The sequence below is a fragment of the Pseudophryne corroboree genome, chromosome 4, assembly GCF_028390025.1.
Source record: "Pseudophryne corroboree isolate aPseCor3 chromosome 4, aPseCor3.hap2, whole genome shotgun sequence".
NCBI lineage: Eukaryota > Metazoa > Chordata > Amphibia > Anura > Myobatrachidae > Pseudophryne > Pseudophryne corroboree.
In genome coordinates this window covers 147,652,196-147,665,098 of record NC_086447.1, presented here as the reverse complement: position 1 = coordinate 147,665,098, position 12,903 = coordinate 147,652,196, and the positions used below count along the sequence as shown (strand labels likewise).

At 45.6% G+C, this 12,903-nt stretch overlaps 1 protein-coding gene across 4 annotated transcripts in view; it reads left to right on the top strand.

Annotated features, from left to right (window-relative positions):
- TPO (thyroid peroxidase) overlaps positions 1-12,903 on the top strand; it is a 255,440-nt gene that overhangs the window by 139,546 nt on the left and 102,991 nt on the right. For all 4 annotated transcript variants that reach the window (XM_063915496.1, XM_063915493.1, XM_063915494.1 and 1 more), the window contains one exon: positions 114-626. In XM_063915496.1, coding sequence (XP_063771566.1) covers positions 114-626 — 513 coding nt within the window. The remainder of the gene's footprint in view (positions 1-113; positions 627-12,903) is intronic.

The following is a 12,903-nucleotide window of genomic DNA, read 5'->3' as shown; positions in this document are numbered from 1 at the left end:
AAAATATCTCAGAATCCAAGTGAGGCAAGTTTACGTATCTGTGCGTGTGTGTGATTGTGTGCCTTTGTCTGCAAGTATAAAAGTTTAATATTTCATTTACTTTCTCAATGCAGATATCTGGTAATGACTCTATAACCCAGAATAGATGTATACCATTTTATCGCTCTTCCGCAGCCTGTGGCACTGGGGATCAGAGTGCACTGTTTGGAATCTCATCCACTGCAATGCCAAGAGAACAAGTGAATGGTTTAACATCATTTATTGATGCATCTACAGTCTATGGCAGTACAGCAGCTGTAGAAAATAAATTGAGGAATCATTCAAGTGAGGAAGGCCTGCTGCGAGTAAATGTTCAACATTCTGATCATGGAAGACATTACATGCCATTTGTTGATGACACGCCATCACCCTGTCTGCAAGATCCCACTGCTGGCTCAGCTGAAAGAATTGAATGTTTCTTTGCAGGTGAAAGCAGGTCCAATGAAGTCATATCACTAGCGGCAATCCATACATTGTGGCTGAGAGAGCACAACCGTTTGGCCAAAGCTTTGAAAAAACTGAACCCTCAATGGAGTTCTGAGACCACGTACCAGGAGACTCGAAAAATAGTTGGCGCATTACATCAGGTTAGCATATAATGTAGTGTACGTTAAATAATGATTACACCGGTCACCAACAAAAAAAAAATTGAGTCTTTATTTTAATTACTATTTTCTGATTTCAGATTCTATATATTGAAAAATAACCAAAACCTTAATTTCTTTTTAAAAAACTTTGCTTTTGTCCCTTTTACAATGATCGATAAATATTAAAGTTTTTGAATGACCATATAAGGAGAAGCGTGTTTTAGTAAGTAAGGGAGGCGATGAGCGGGGAGTAAGCAAGTGGTATTCTGACCCTCATTATACGTAAGCAGTGTGTGACTATTCAGATAGCTAAACCATGTCCATCTCTCAATGCACAGACGATTAGACTTCTGGAACTGTGAACCTTTTATTAATACAGACTGGAATGATTGTCCATGTAATATAGCTTTAGTTCTGTAGAATAGATCACTGTACATGTAACAAATAAGAGAATAAATAGTGCACAGAAATAAGATACAGTATAAGTCTCTGGGGTAGAGGAAACTTAACATAGCCTGCCAGCAACTCATACCTAGATAACTGAGTAGTAACAAAAATGGAGGATCTAACCCCTTACCTGTCACATGGCAAAAGGCAGCTAAGCATAGACAAACACATGCAGAAAAGATAAAATGTATGCCTAATTGGAAGAGCAAGGTGAATGTTTTCATCAAGATGTGATGGACTTTGAACGTCGGAATTATGGGCAATACAATAAGAGTGTGATGGGGGATTATACACTGCTCAAAAAAATAAAGGAAACACTTAAACAACACAATGTAACTCCAAGTCAATCACACTTCTGTGAAATCAAACTGTCCACTTAGGAAGCAACACTGATTGACAATCAATTTCCCATGCTGTTGTGCAAATGGAATAGACAACAGGTGGAAATTATAGGCAATTAGCAAGACACCCCCAATAAAGGAGTTGTTCTGCAGGTGGTGACCACAGACCACTTCTCAGCTCCTATGCTTTCTGGCTGATGTTTTGGTCACTTTCGAAAGCTGGCGGTGCTTTCACTCTAGTGGTAGCAGGAGACGGAGTCTACAACCCACACAAGTGGCTCAGGTAGTGCAGCTCATCCAGGATGGCACATCAATGCGAGCTGTGGCAAGAAGGTTTGCTGTGTCTGTCAGCGTAGTAACCAGAGCATGGAGGTGCTACCAGGAGACAGGCCAGTACATCAGGAGACGTGGAGGAGGCCATAGGAGGGCAACAACCCAGCAGCAGGACCGCTACCTCCGCCTTTGTGCAAGGAGGATCAGGAGGAGCAAAGCCAGATCCCTGCAAAATGACCTCCAGCAAGCCACAAATGTGCATGTGTCTACTCAAACGATCAGAAACAGACTCCATGAGGGTGGTATGAGGGCCCGACGTCCACAGGTGGGGGTTGTGCTTACAGCCCAACACCGTGCAGGACGTTTGGCATTTGCCAGAGAACACCAAGATTGGCAAATTCGCCACTGGCGCCCTGTGCTCTTCACAGATGAAAGCAGGTTCTCACTGAGCACATGTGACAGACGTGACAGAGTCTGGAGATGCCAAAGAGAACGTTCTGCTGCCTGCAACATCCTCCAGCATGACCAGTTTGGCAGTGGGTCAGTAATGGTGTGGGGTGGCATTTCTTTGGGGGGCCGCACAGCCCTCCATGTGCTCGCCAGAGGTAGCCTGACTGCCATTAGGTACCGAGATGAGATCCTCAGACCCCTTGTGAGACCATATGCTGGTGCGGTTGGCCCTGGGTTTCTCATAATGCAAGAAAATGCTTAACCTCATGTGGCTGGAGTGTGTCAGCAGTTCCTGAAAGACGAAGGCTTTGATGCTATGGACTGGCCCGCCTGCTCCCCAGACCTGAATCTAATTGAGCCCATCTAGGACATCATGTCTCGCTCCATCCACCAAAGCCACGTTGCACCACAGACTGTCCAGGAGTTGGCGGATGCTTTAGTATAGGTCTGGGAGGAGATCCCTCAGGAGACCATCCGCCACCTCATCGGGAGCATGCCCAGGCATTGTAGGGAGGTCATACAGGCACGTGGAGGCCACACACACTACTGAGCCTTATTTTGACTTATTTTAAGGACATTACATCAAAGTTGGATCAGCCTGTAGTGTGTTTTTCCACTTTAATTTTGAGTGTGACTCCAAATCCAGACCTCCATGGGTTAATAAATTTGATTTCCAATGATAATTTTTGTGTGATTTTGTTGTCAGCACATTCAACTATGTAAAGAACAAAGTATTTAATAAGAATATTTCATTCATTCAGATCTAGGATGTGTTATTTTAGTGTTCCCTTTATTTTTTTGAGCAGTGTATTTGGGGGCTTATACGAGAAAGTCCATACAATCACAGAAGAAATACTAAAAATATACATTTCTAAAATTATTTTTATATATTCTGTTACAGTAGTTGTTTGTTTTAAAAAAAATTGTAAATAAAAGTAATTCAAATTCATAACAAAAGTTTGTTTTATTTTTACATACAATAAAGTTATGAAGATAGGAAAATTTTCTTAAAATCCGTGATTTCATTCTGATAGCTACAAAAGCAAACTTTTTCGGGTAAAACTATTTTTTCTTTAATTAGTCATGTGGAAGAAATAAAAATCAGAATTCAGAATCCAGACTCAAAATTTGTGTTGACCGGTGTTATATTCTACAAGTTTTTATTCAGATATTCGATGGAGGAGGAGCTTGATAATGATAGGTATAGCTTTTAATGTGAAGCTTGTAATGCACTGTCCATCATCATTTTTGCTTATTATGCTTATTTACTTGCTTATTTTTCCATTTATATTTCATGAATACCTTGCATTTTGCCTTTGATTGGATATTTTATTCTCTCTCCATAATTCAAAAGGGAAGATGGCTGCTTTTACTGGGAAAGCCTTATTGGGTGCAAAATACTGTAGGTTAACTGTACACAAACGTTACAGCACCTGAAATTATATAATATTAAGAGTAATGATTTAAAACCAGTACATGTTTTGCTATGTGTGATTCACCTTACTAAGGACTGACTTGTTGGGATATTGGGGGTCATTCCGAGTTGATCGCTCGCTAGCAGTTTTTAGCAGCCGTGCAAACGCTATGCCGCCGCCCTCTGGGAGTATATATTAGCTTAGCAGAAGTACGAACGAATGCATCGTAGACCGGCTAAAAAAAAATTTGTGCAGTTTCTGAGTAGCTTTCAGACCTACTCAGGGCTTGCGATCACTTCAGACCATTCAGTTCCGGATTTGACATCACAAACACGGCCTGCATTCGCCCAGCCATGCCTTTGTTTTTCTGGCACGCCTGCGTTTTTTCGAACATTCCCTGAAAACGGTCAGTTGACACCCAGAAACGCCCACTTCATGTCAATCACTCTGCGGCGGCCATTGCGACTGAAAAGCTTCGCTAGACCTTGTGTGAAAATACATTGGCTGTTGTGAAAGTACGTCGCGCTTACACATTGCGCCGCATACGCATGCTCAGAAGTGCCGTTTTTTTACATAATCGCAGCGCAGCGAACATTTTCAGCTAGCGATCAACTCGGAATGACCCCCATTAACATTTTTAATGATATGTTCAGTTGCAGTATTCACTGTTGAGTAATCTTACATTTTAGCTTCAATATCTATTTAACCCTGTTCACAATAATAAATATTAATTAAAAAAATGAGCTACTCTCAAAACAAATGACACCATAACAATGTACAGTAATAGATGCATTTAAATGCATCACTTAAAAAAGTTCCATTGAAAATATAAAAGTCCAGGTGACTGCACAAAGGTAATAAAAAGCAGAGATAGCCTCTGCCAGTGGTAAGATGCCATGGCCAATGCATCCATTTAACAAGCCTTAAGGTAGTTCATGTACCACCACTATACTCAGAGCTCACGCAACTCAGACCCTTGCAAATGAGACGGTTCCTAAAGCTGACATTTTAATTGCATACTGCAAATGCATGCCCACATCATGCTTGAACTGTCCTTTGCCTGCAACTGCATGCCCATTGCAACCCTACACATGACCACTCCTGCAACTGCATGACAAGTCCAGCCCTGGTCTCAGCGCCCTAGTCACATGCAGTCCCAAGTCGTGTTTGGGACTGAAAAAGATGTGGATTGCAAAAATGGCATTACAAAAAAATAACAAACAGAGTTTCAGACTGAATAAGGCCCAATATGCCATACAGTACCTGCAGCTCACATTATCGGACTCCTGCTTACCACCCTCCCTGATCCTGGCATCTTTCTTCATCCCTTGTGCGCTGCATAGCAAATCTGCTGCACGTGATTCACTGGGAGGCCGGTAGAAAAAGATGGTCTACAAATCATTTTCTATGATCTAGTGCAGTGGCAGCTCCTACCTTCTGCATGGAGAAGAAAGTACCAGACTCGACCAGCCACTCACAAGAGGCCACAGGACTGTACATGCGTAAAGCACCGGCTTCTATGGACTGCATCGGCCAGATAAGGCTGACGGAAAGGCAGGGAGTGGCTTCCAACTGGAAGCACGCTGCCTGCTAATTGCAGCCCAGTATGGCAGTCCCAGAGGGAGAAAGCACCTCCCAATGGTACTGCGTGTAGTTTTTGTGATTGGCAGGTAGCACTTTCAATAAGAAGTCACTGCCAGCCACAGTGGAGCCAGCTCACTGACACTGAGCTGAGTTGGCCGATATCACCTGGGGTTAACTGCAGTTAGGTAAAATCTGCCACTGAGATTGTAGTGTATTGAATACACTGTATTGAATAATACACTAGTATTGCGGCAAGTACAGTAGTATTGTTAGGGTCTCCTGCTCTGTGCTGCCACGTCGTCATGGCAACCGAGAGACAAGTGCTAGCGGAGTAACCTGAGCGTAGTTGATACTCCAGTTCAGGTCTTTTGCTGTGCAGTGGTTACAGGCTCTGTGCATGGCAGGGGATCTGGTGCTGGTTTTTGTGCTCACAGTCTGTGAGGTCTGAGTGGGGCGTGGACAGCACCTGCTATATAAACCCTCTTCTCAGGTTAGGCAGATGCTGCTGAATCTTTGTTGGTTAGTCAGGTCCTGAAAGCTAGCTAGTACTGTGTAAACTTTGTATTTGTTTGTTACTTACTGCAAATAGGCCTTGGGATTTGGTATTACACTCTGCCAATCCAGACCTAGCAGTAAGATTGGAGTCAGTCGTTTAACCTGCTGGGGTTCTTTTGCTACTCTGTGAACCTAGTAAGTTTGCGGCTGTATTCTCAGACTTGCCTGCCAAAATCCTTTCTCACCGTGCAAGGTGTTCAGGTGTCAGTTTAGTGGCAGTAAGCTGAACCAGTGCACTGCAAGTGAAGACTAGGATTGTGGAGACTCTCCTTGTGTCTATTATTCCATCTCTGACCAAGGAGTTTACTGCCACACCCGTTGGTAACCCTTTAGGGTTTTGCTGTTGCCCTTAGCAGCAGCATTTCGGGTTCTCTACGTATTAAATCACAACATCTCGCTTCTTTCCATCTGAGCATTCCTAATACTAGGGAGACACCCAGTTTCTTAGCCTTTGGGCTTCTCTGTTCACTTTGTGTTTATTTTGTTACCCTATCACCTTCTGTGTATGTAATGTCATATTCCCCAGTCTGTCTGTGAGTTCATTTGTTTTGCATCCCTCTCCGTTCAGACACCAGTACATTCCTGCTGGCACTGGTGTGCATAACATATTCAGCAGCCTAATACTCCTGTTGAAATTTTGTGGGAATATGGAGCATACCCCTCAAAATACTTTGCAACAGGTGGTCGATCAGGTGCAGGTCCTGACTCGACAATTTAATGATTTGTCCATTAAAATGCACACCTCGCAGGCCGCTGGCGGAGCTCCCGCAGCAGCAGTACCTTCAGGGGTTAAGGAGCCGAAAGTAAATCTCCCGGATCGTTTTTCTGGAGATTGCTCACAGTTCTTTTGTTTCAAGGAGAGCTGCAAGCTATATTTCCAGCTTAGGCCTCAGTCTTCTGGGTCGGAGATTCAGCGGGTGGGCATAGTGATTTCCTTGCTACAAGGAGACCCACAGGTCTGGGCATATGGGTTGCAGCCTGACTGTCCGTCGCTTAAAAGTGTTGATGCTTTTTTTACGGCACTGGGCATTTTGTATGATGACCCTGACAGGATGGCTTCAGCCGAGGCTCAGATTACGGTTCTTAAGCAAGGGCGATGGCCAGCTGAGGTTTATAGTACGGAGTTTCGGAGGTTGGCTCATGATACCCAGTGGAATGACCCAGCCCTGAGACACCAGTACCGAAGAGGTCTTTCTAACCAGTTAAAAGACCAACTGGTACAATATCCCTTGCCTGATAGCTTGGATCAGCTCATGCAGTTATCTATTCGGGTGGATAGACAGCTGAGAGAGCGCAGGCTTGAAAGGGAGACCGAGGTTTCCTTCTTTCCCAAGGGAACCTCAGACTCTGAGGAATTTTCCGAGGAGCCTATGCAGATTGGGGCTACCCGCCTCTCCTCGCGTGAGAAGACGCGGAGGAGACAGCAGGGGTTATGTTTGTACTGTGGGAATAAAGGTCATGTGGTAGTATCATGCCCAGAAAAGCCGGAAAACTTCAGGGCCTGAGGGTGATGGGAAATATCCTGTCAGGCCAGAAGTCAGAATTTCCCAAGAAGACTTTTATCATTCCGGTGACCTTGAAGATCCTCGGTCAAACTGTCAAGACTGAGGCCTTTGTGGACAGTGGGGCCGACGGGGTTTTTATGGACCGCCAATTCGCCCTGAAACACTCTGTTCCCTTAGTACCCTTGGCATCGGAATTTGAGATTTGTGGGTTAAACGGGGAACCATTATCCCAGGGTAAAATTACCTCTTGCACTAGCCAGATTTCTTTGTTTATTGGAGCCACACACTCTGAAAAATTGTCCTTTTATGTGACTGTCTGTACTTTTGCCCCATTGGTGTTGGGGTTACTCTGGTTAAGGGCCCACAATCCTCAATTTGACTGGGTCTCTGGGGAGATTCTTAGTTGGGGTACTGATTGTTTCAGGAGTTGCTTGAGCCTTCCAGTCAGGCTTTCGCAGCTAAGTTTGCCAGGATTGCCAGGATGTTATGCAGATTTTGCGGACGTGTTCTCCAAAAGAGTTGTAGAGGTACTACCTCCCCATCGCCCCTATGACTGTGCCATTAATTTGTTGCCGAATGCTAAGCTTCCCAAGAGCAGGTTGTACTCCCTGTCACGTCATGAGACTCAGGCTATGGCAGAGTACATTCAGGAGAACTTGGCTAAGGGATTTATCAGACCTTCACAGTCTCCAGTTGGGTCGGGGTTCTTCTTCGTGGGTAAAAAGGACGGTTCGTTGTGACCCTGCATCGACTTCAGGGAATTGAACCGTATCACGATTAAAAACTCATACCCACTGCCTCTTATTTCGGTCTTGTTTGACCAGCTTCGTACGGCCACCATTTTTTCTAAGATTGACCTACGCGGTGCGTACAATCTAATCTGAATAAGAGAGGGGGATGAATGGAAGACTGCCTTTAATACCCACTCAGGGCATTATGAATATTTGGTGATGCCTTTTGGGCTCTGTAATGCCCCGGCAGTCTTCCAGGACTTCATGAACGATGTGCTCAGGGAATATTTGGATAGATTCTTAGTTGTATACTTAGATGACATCCTAATCTTCTCCCATTCCCTAGAGGAACATCGGAAGCATGTACGCTTAGTCCTCCAGAAACTCAGACCACCGGCTTGGGGCGAAGCTGGAGAAGTGCGAATTTGAAGTTCAGCAAATCGCATTTCTAGGATATATTATCTCTCCAGAAGGTTTCCAAATGGAGGGTTCCAAGGTACAGGCAGTCCTGGATTGGGTGCAGCCCACTAGTTTGAAGGCGCTTCAGCGTTTTCTGGGCTTTGCGAATTTTTATAGACGATTTATCGCTGGATTTTCGTCTATAGTGGCGCCCTTGGTGGCACTCACTAAGAAAGGGGCGGATGTTGCTCACTGGTCTTGTGAGGCCAAAGCGGCTTTTGCCCGTCTCAAAAGGGCATTTGTCTCGGCCAAGGTGCTGCGACACCCAGATCCAGAGCGTCCTTTTGTGGTGGAGGTGGATGCCTCTGAGATGGGTATTGGGGCAGTGCTCTATCAGATGGGGGTGTCTGATAATCGCCTTCATCCCTGTGCTTACTTTTCCCGTAAATTTTCGCCTGCCGAGATGAATTATGACGTGGGTAACCGGGAATTGTTGGCTATTAAGGATGCACTTGAGGAGTGGAGACACTGGCTTGAGGGGGCTAAGTTTGTGGTCTCAATTCTCACCGACCATAAGAATTTGGCATATTTAGAGTCAGCAAAGCGCCTCAATGCCAGGCAGGCACGATGGGCTTTGTTTTTTGCTCGCTTTAATTTTTTGATAACATATCGCCCTGGGTCAAAAAACATCAAGGCTGATGCGCTCTCGCTGAGTTTTGCTCCAATCCAGGAGACCACCGAGGAGCCATTGCCCATTGTGTCCCCATCATGTATTAAAGTGGGCATTACCCAGGACCTCTTGTCATTAGTCCTTAGAGCACAGGAGCAGGCTCCTCCAGACCTTCCGGTAGGTCTTTTGTTTGTGCCTCCTAGGTTAAGACAGCGAGTGTTCCTGGAATTCCATGCCAAGAAGTCGGCAGGTCACCCGGGTATTGCCAGAACTTGGGAGTTGCTATCTAGGGCGGTGTGGTGGCCCTCGGTGGCTAGGGATGTGGATCAGTGGGTTCGGGCATGTGACATCTGTGCCCGAAATAAGACTCCTAGAGGGGTTCCTGTTGGCCCATTACATCCACTCTCTAGTCCATCTAAGCCATGGACCCACATTTCAATGGATTTTGTGGTGGACTTGCCCAAATCCTCTGGGATGACAGCCATCTGGGTTGTCGTTGACAGGTTTTCGAAGATGGCGCACTTCGTTCCATTGGTTGGGCTGCCATCGGCCAGACGCCTGTCTGAATTATTTATGCTGCATGTTGTGCGCCTCCACGGGTTGCCACTTGATGTGGTCTCTGACCGCGGATCCCAGTTTGTGGCCAAATTCTGGAGGGCATTTTGTTCCGATCTCCAGATTTCTGTCAGCTTGTCGTCAGGCTACCATCCGCAGTCTAATGGGCAGACTGAAAGGGTGAACCAGTCCTTGGAGCAGTTCCTCAGGTGTTATGTCTCCAAGTGTCAGACTGACTGGGTTGCTCATCTGTCCATGGCGGAGTTTGCCTATAACAATGCGGCTCACTCTGCTACAGGGATCTCTCCCTTCCTTTGTGTGTATGGGCATCATCCTAAGGCCAATTATTTTGACCCCCTGGACTCCACGCCTGGTGGTTCCTCTGTGGTTTCGGTCCTTAGAGGTATTTGGAGGAAAGTGAAGAAAGCCCTTGTGTCTGTGTCATTAGTGACCACAAGGGTTTTTGATAAGCGGAAGAGACCCTGCAGCTTCAAATTAGGAGACTTCGTCTGGTTGTCTACCAAGAATTTGAAGTTGAGACAGCCATCTCATAAGTTAGGCCCCCGGTTCATCGGTCCTTATAAGATCACTAGGGTTATCAATCCGGTGGCATTTCAGTAAGATCTACCCCGTTCTTAGGGTATCAATAAAACATTTAATTGTTCCCTTTTAAAATGGGCGATTAGTAATCCTTCTTCCAGTGGAAGACCTTCCCCTCTTCTGATACGTGGCCAGAGGGAGTTTGTTGTTGAAAGAATTCTTGACTCCAAGATGGTTCGGGGTCGGCTGTCATTTTTGGTGCACTGGAAGGGGTATGGCCCGGAGGAGCGGTCGTGGGTGCGCAGTTGTGATCTTCATGCCCCCAGACTGTTACGCTCTTTCTTCTCGCAGTTCCCCGATAAACCCGGTGACAAGTGCTAGCGGAGTAACCTGAGCGTAGTTGATACTCCGGTTCGGGTCTTTTGCTGTGCAGTGGTTACAGGCTCTGTGCACGGCAGGGGATCCGGTGCTGGTTTTTGTGCTCACAGTCTGAGGTCTGAGTGGGGCGTGGACAGCACCTGCTATATAAACCCTCTTCTCAGGTTAGGCAGATGCTGCTGAATCTTTGTTGGTTAGTCAGTTCCTGAAAGCTAGCTAGTACTGTGTAAACTTTGTATTTGTTTGTTGCTTACTGCAAATAGGCCTTGGGATTTGGTATTACACTCTGCCAATCCAGACCTAGCAGTAAGATTGGAGTCAGTCGTTTAACCTGCTGGGGTTCTTTTGCTACTCTGTGAACCTAGTAAGTTTGCGGCTGTATTCTCAGACTTGCCTGCCAAAATCCTTTCTCACCGTGCAAGGTGTTCAGGTGTCAGTTTAGTGGCAGTAAGCTGAACCAGTGCACTGCAAGTGAAGACTAGGATTGTGGAGACTCTCCTTGTGTCTATTATTCCATCTCTGACCAAGGAGTTTACTGCCACACCCGTTGGTAACCCTTTAGGATTTTGCTGTTGCCCTTAGCAACAGCATTTCGGGTTCTCTACGTATTAAATCACAACATCTCGCTTCTTTCCATCTGAGCATTCCTATTACTAGGGAGACACCCAGGTTCTTAGCCTTTGGGCTTCTCTGTTCACTTTGTGTTTATTTTGTTACCCTATCACCTTCTGTGTATGTAATGTCATATTCCCCAGTCTGTCTGTGAGTTCATTTGTTTTGCATCCCTCTCCGTTCAGACACCAGTACATTCCTGCTGGCACTGGTGTGCATAACAAGTATGCCAGTTGTTCCTTTCTGTTTTCTATACAGTGTCACTTATTCTTACTTCGTTGGTGCCTCTGGACCTCCTGCACCTGCTATGTAATTATACCCTTGAGTATAAGTATGTAAGTCAACCACATAACATGGGCCCAAAGCCATGAGAGCTGTCTGCTACTACAGTACACGCCAGGAAAATAACTAGAGATGTAAAGTTCAATTCTTTAGAAATCCAAATCCACATGAATTTTGTGGATCCAAACTAAAATGAGGTGTGGATCCCCCAAGGAGATCTGATCTGAATCAAGTCCTGGTTCATATCTTCCCTTGGTTCGGAATTCAGATTTTAAATCTGAATAATGGGTTATGGATAGAGATGAGCGCCGGAAATTTTTCGGGTTTTGTGTTTTGGTTTTGGGTTCGGTTCCGCGGCCGTGTTTTGGGTTCGACCGCGTTTTGGCAAAACCTCACCGAAATTTTTTTGTCGGATTCGGGTGTGTTTTGGTTTCGGGTGTTTTTTTCCAAAAAACCTAAAAAAACAGCTTAAATCATAGAATTTGGCGGTCATTTTGATCCCAAAGTATTATTAACCTCAAAAACCATAATTTCCACTCATTTTCAGTCTATTCTGAATACCTCACACCTCACAATATTATTTTTAGTCCTAAAATTTGCACCGAGGTCGCTGTGTGAGTAAGATAAGCGACCCTAGTGGCCGACACAAACACCGGGCCCATCTAGGAGTGGCACTGCAGTGTCACGCCGGATGGCCCTTCCAAAAAACCCTCCCCAAACAGCACATGACGCAAAGAAAAAAAGAGGCGCAATGAGGTAGCTGTGTGAGTAAGATTAGCGACCCTAGTGGCCGACACAAACACCGGGCCCATCTAGGAGTGTCACTGCAGTGTCACGCAGGATGTCCCTTCCAAAAAACCCTCCCCAAACAGCACATGACGCAAAGAAAAAAAGAGGCGCAATGAGGTAGCTGTGTGAGTAAGATAAGCGACCCTAGTGGCCGACACAAACACCGGGCCCATCTAGGAGTGGCACTGCAGTGTCACGCAGGATGTCCCTTCCAAAAAACCCTCCCCAAACAGCACATGACGCAAAGAAAAAGAAAAGAAAAAAGAGGTGCAAGATGGAATTGTCCTTGGGCCCTCCCACCCACCCTTATGTTGTATAAACAGGACATGCACACTTTAACCAACCCATCATTTCAGTGACAGAGTCTGCCACACGACTGTGACTGATATGACGGGTTGGTTTGGACCCCCACCAAAAAAGAAGCAATTAATCTCTCCTTGCACAAACTGGCTCTACAGAGGCAAGATGTCCACCTCATCATCATCCTCCGATATATCACCGTGTACATCCCCCTCCTCACAGATTATCAATTCGTCCCCACTGGAATCCACCATCTCAGCTCCCTGTGTACTTTGTGGAGGCAATTGCTGCTGGTCAATGTCTCCACGGAGGAATTGATTATAATTCATTTTAATGAACATCATCTTCTCCACATTTTCTGGATGTAACCTCGTACGCCGATTGCTGACAAGGTGAGCGGCGGCACTAAACACTCTTTCGGAGTACACACTTGTGGGAGGGCAACTTAGGT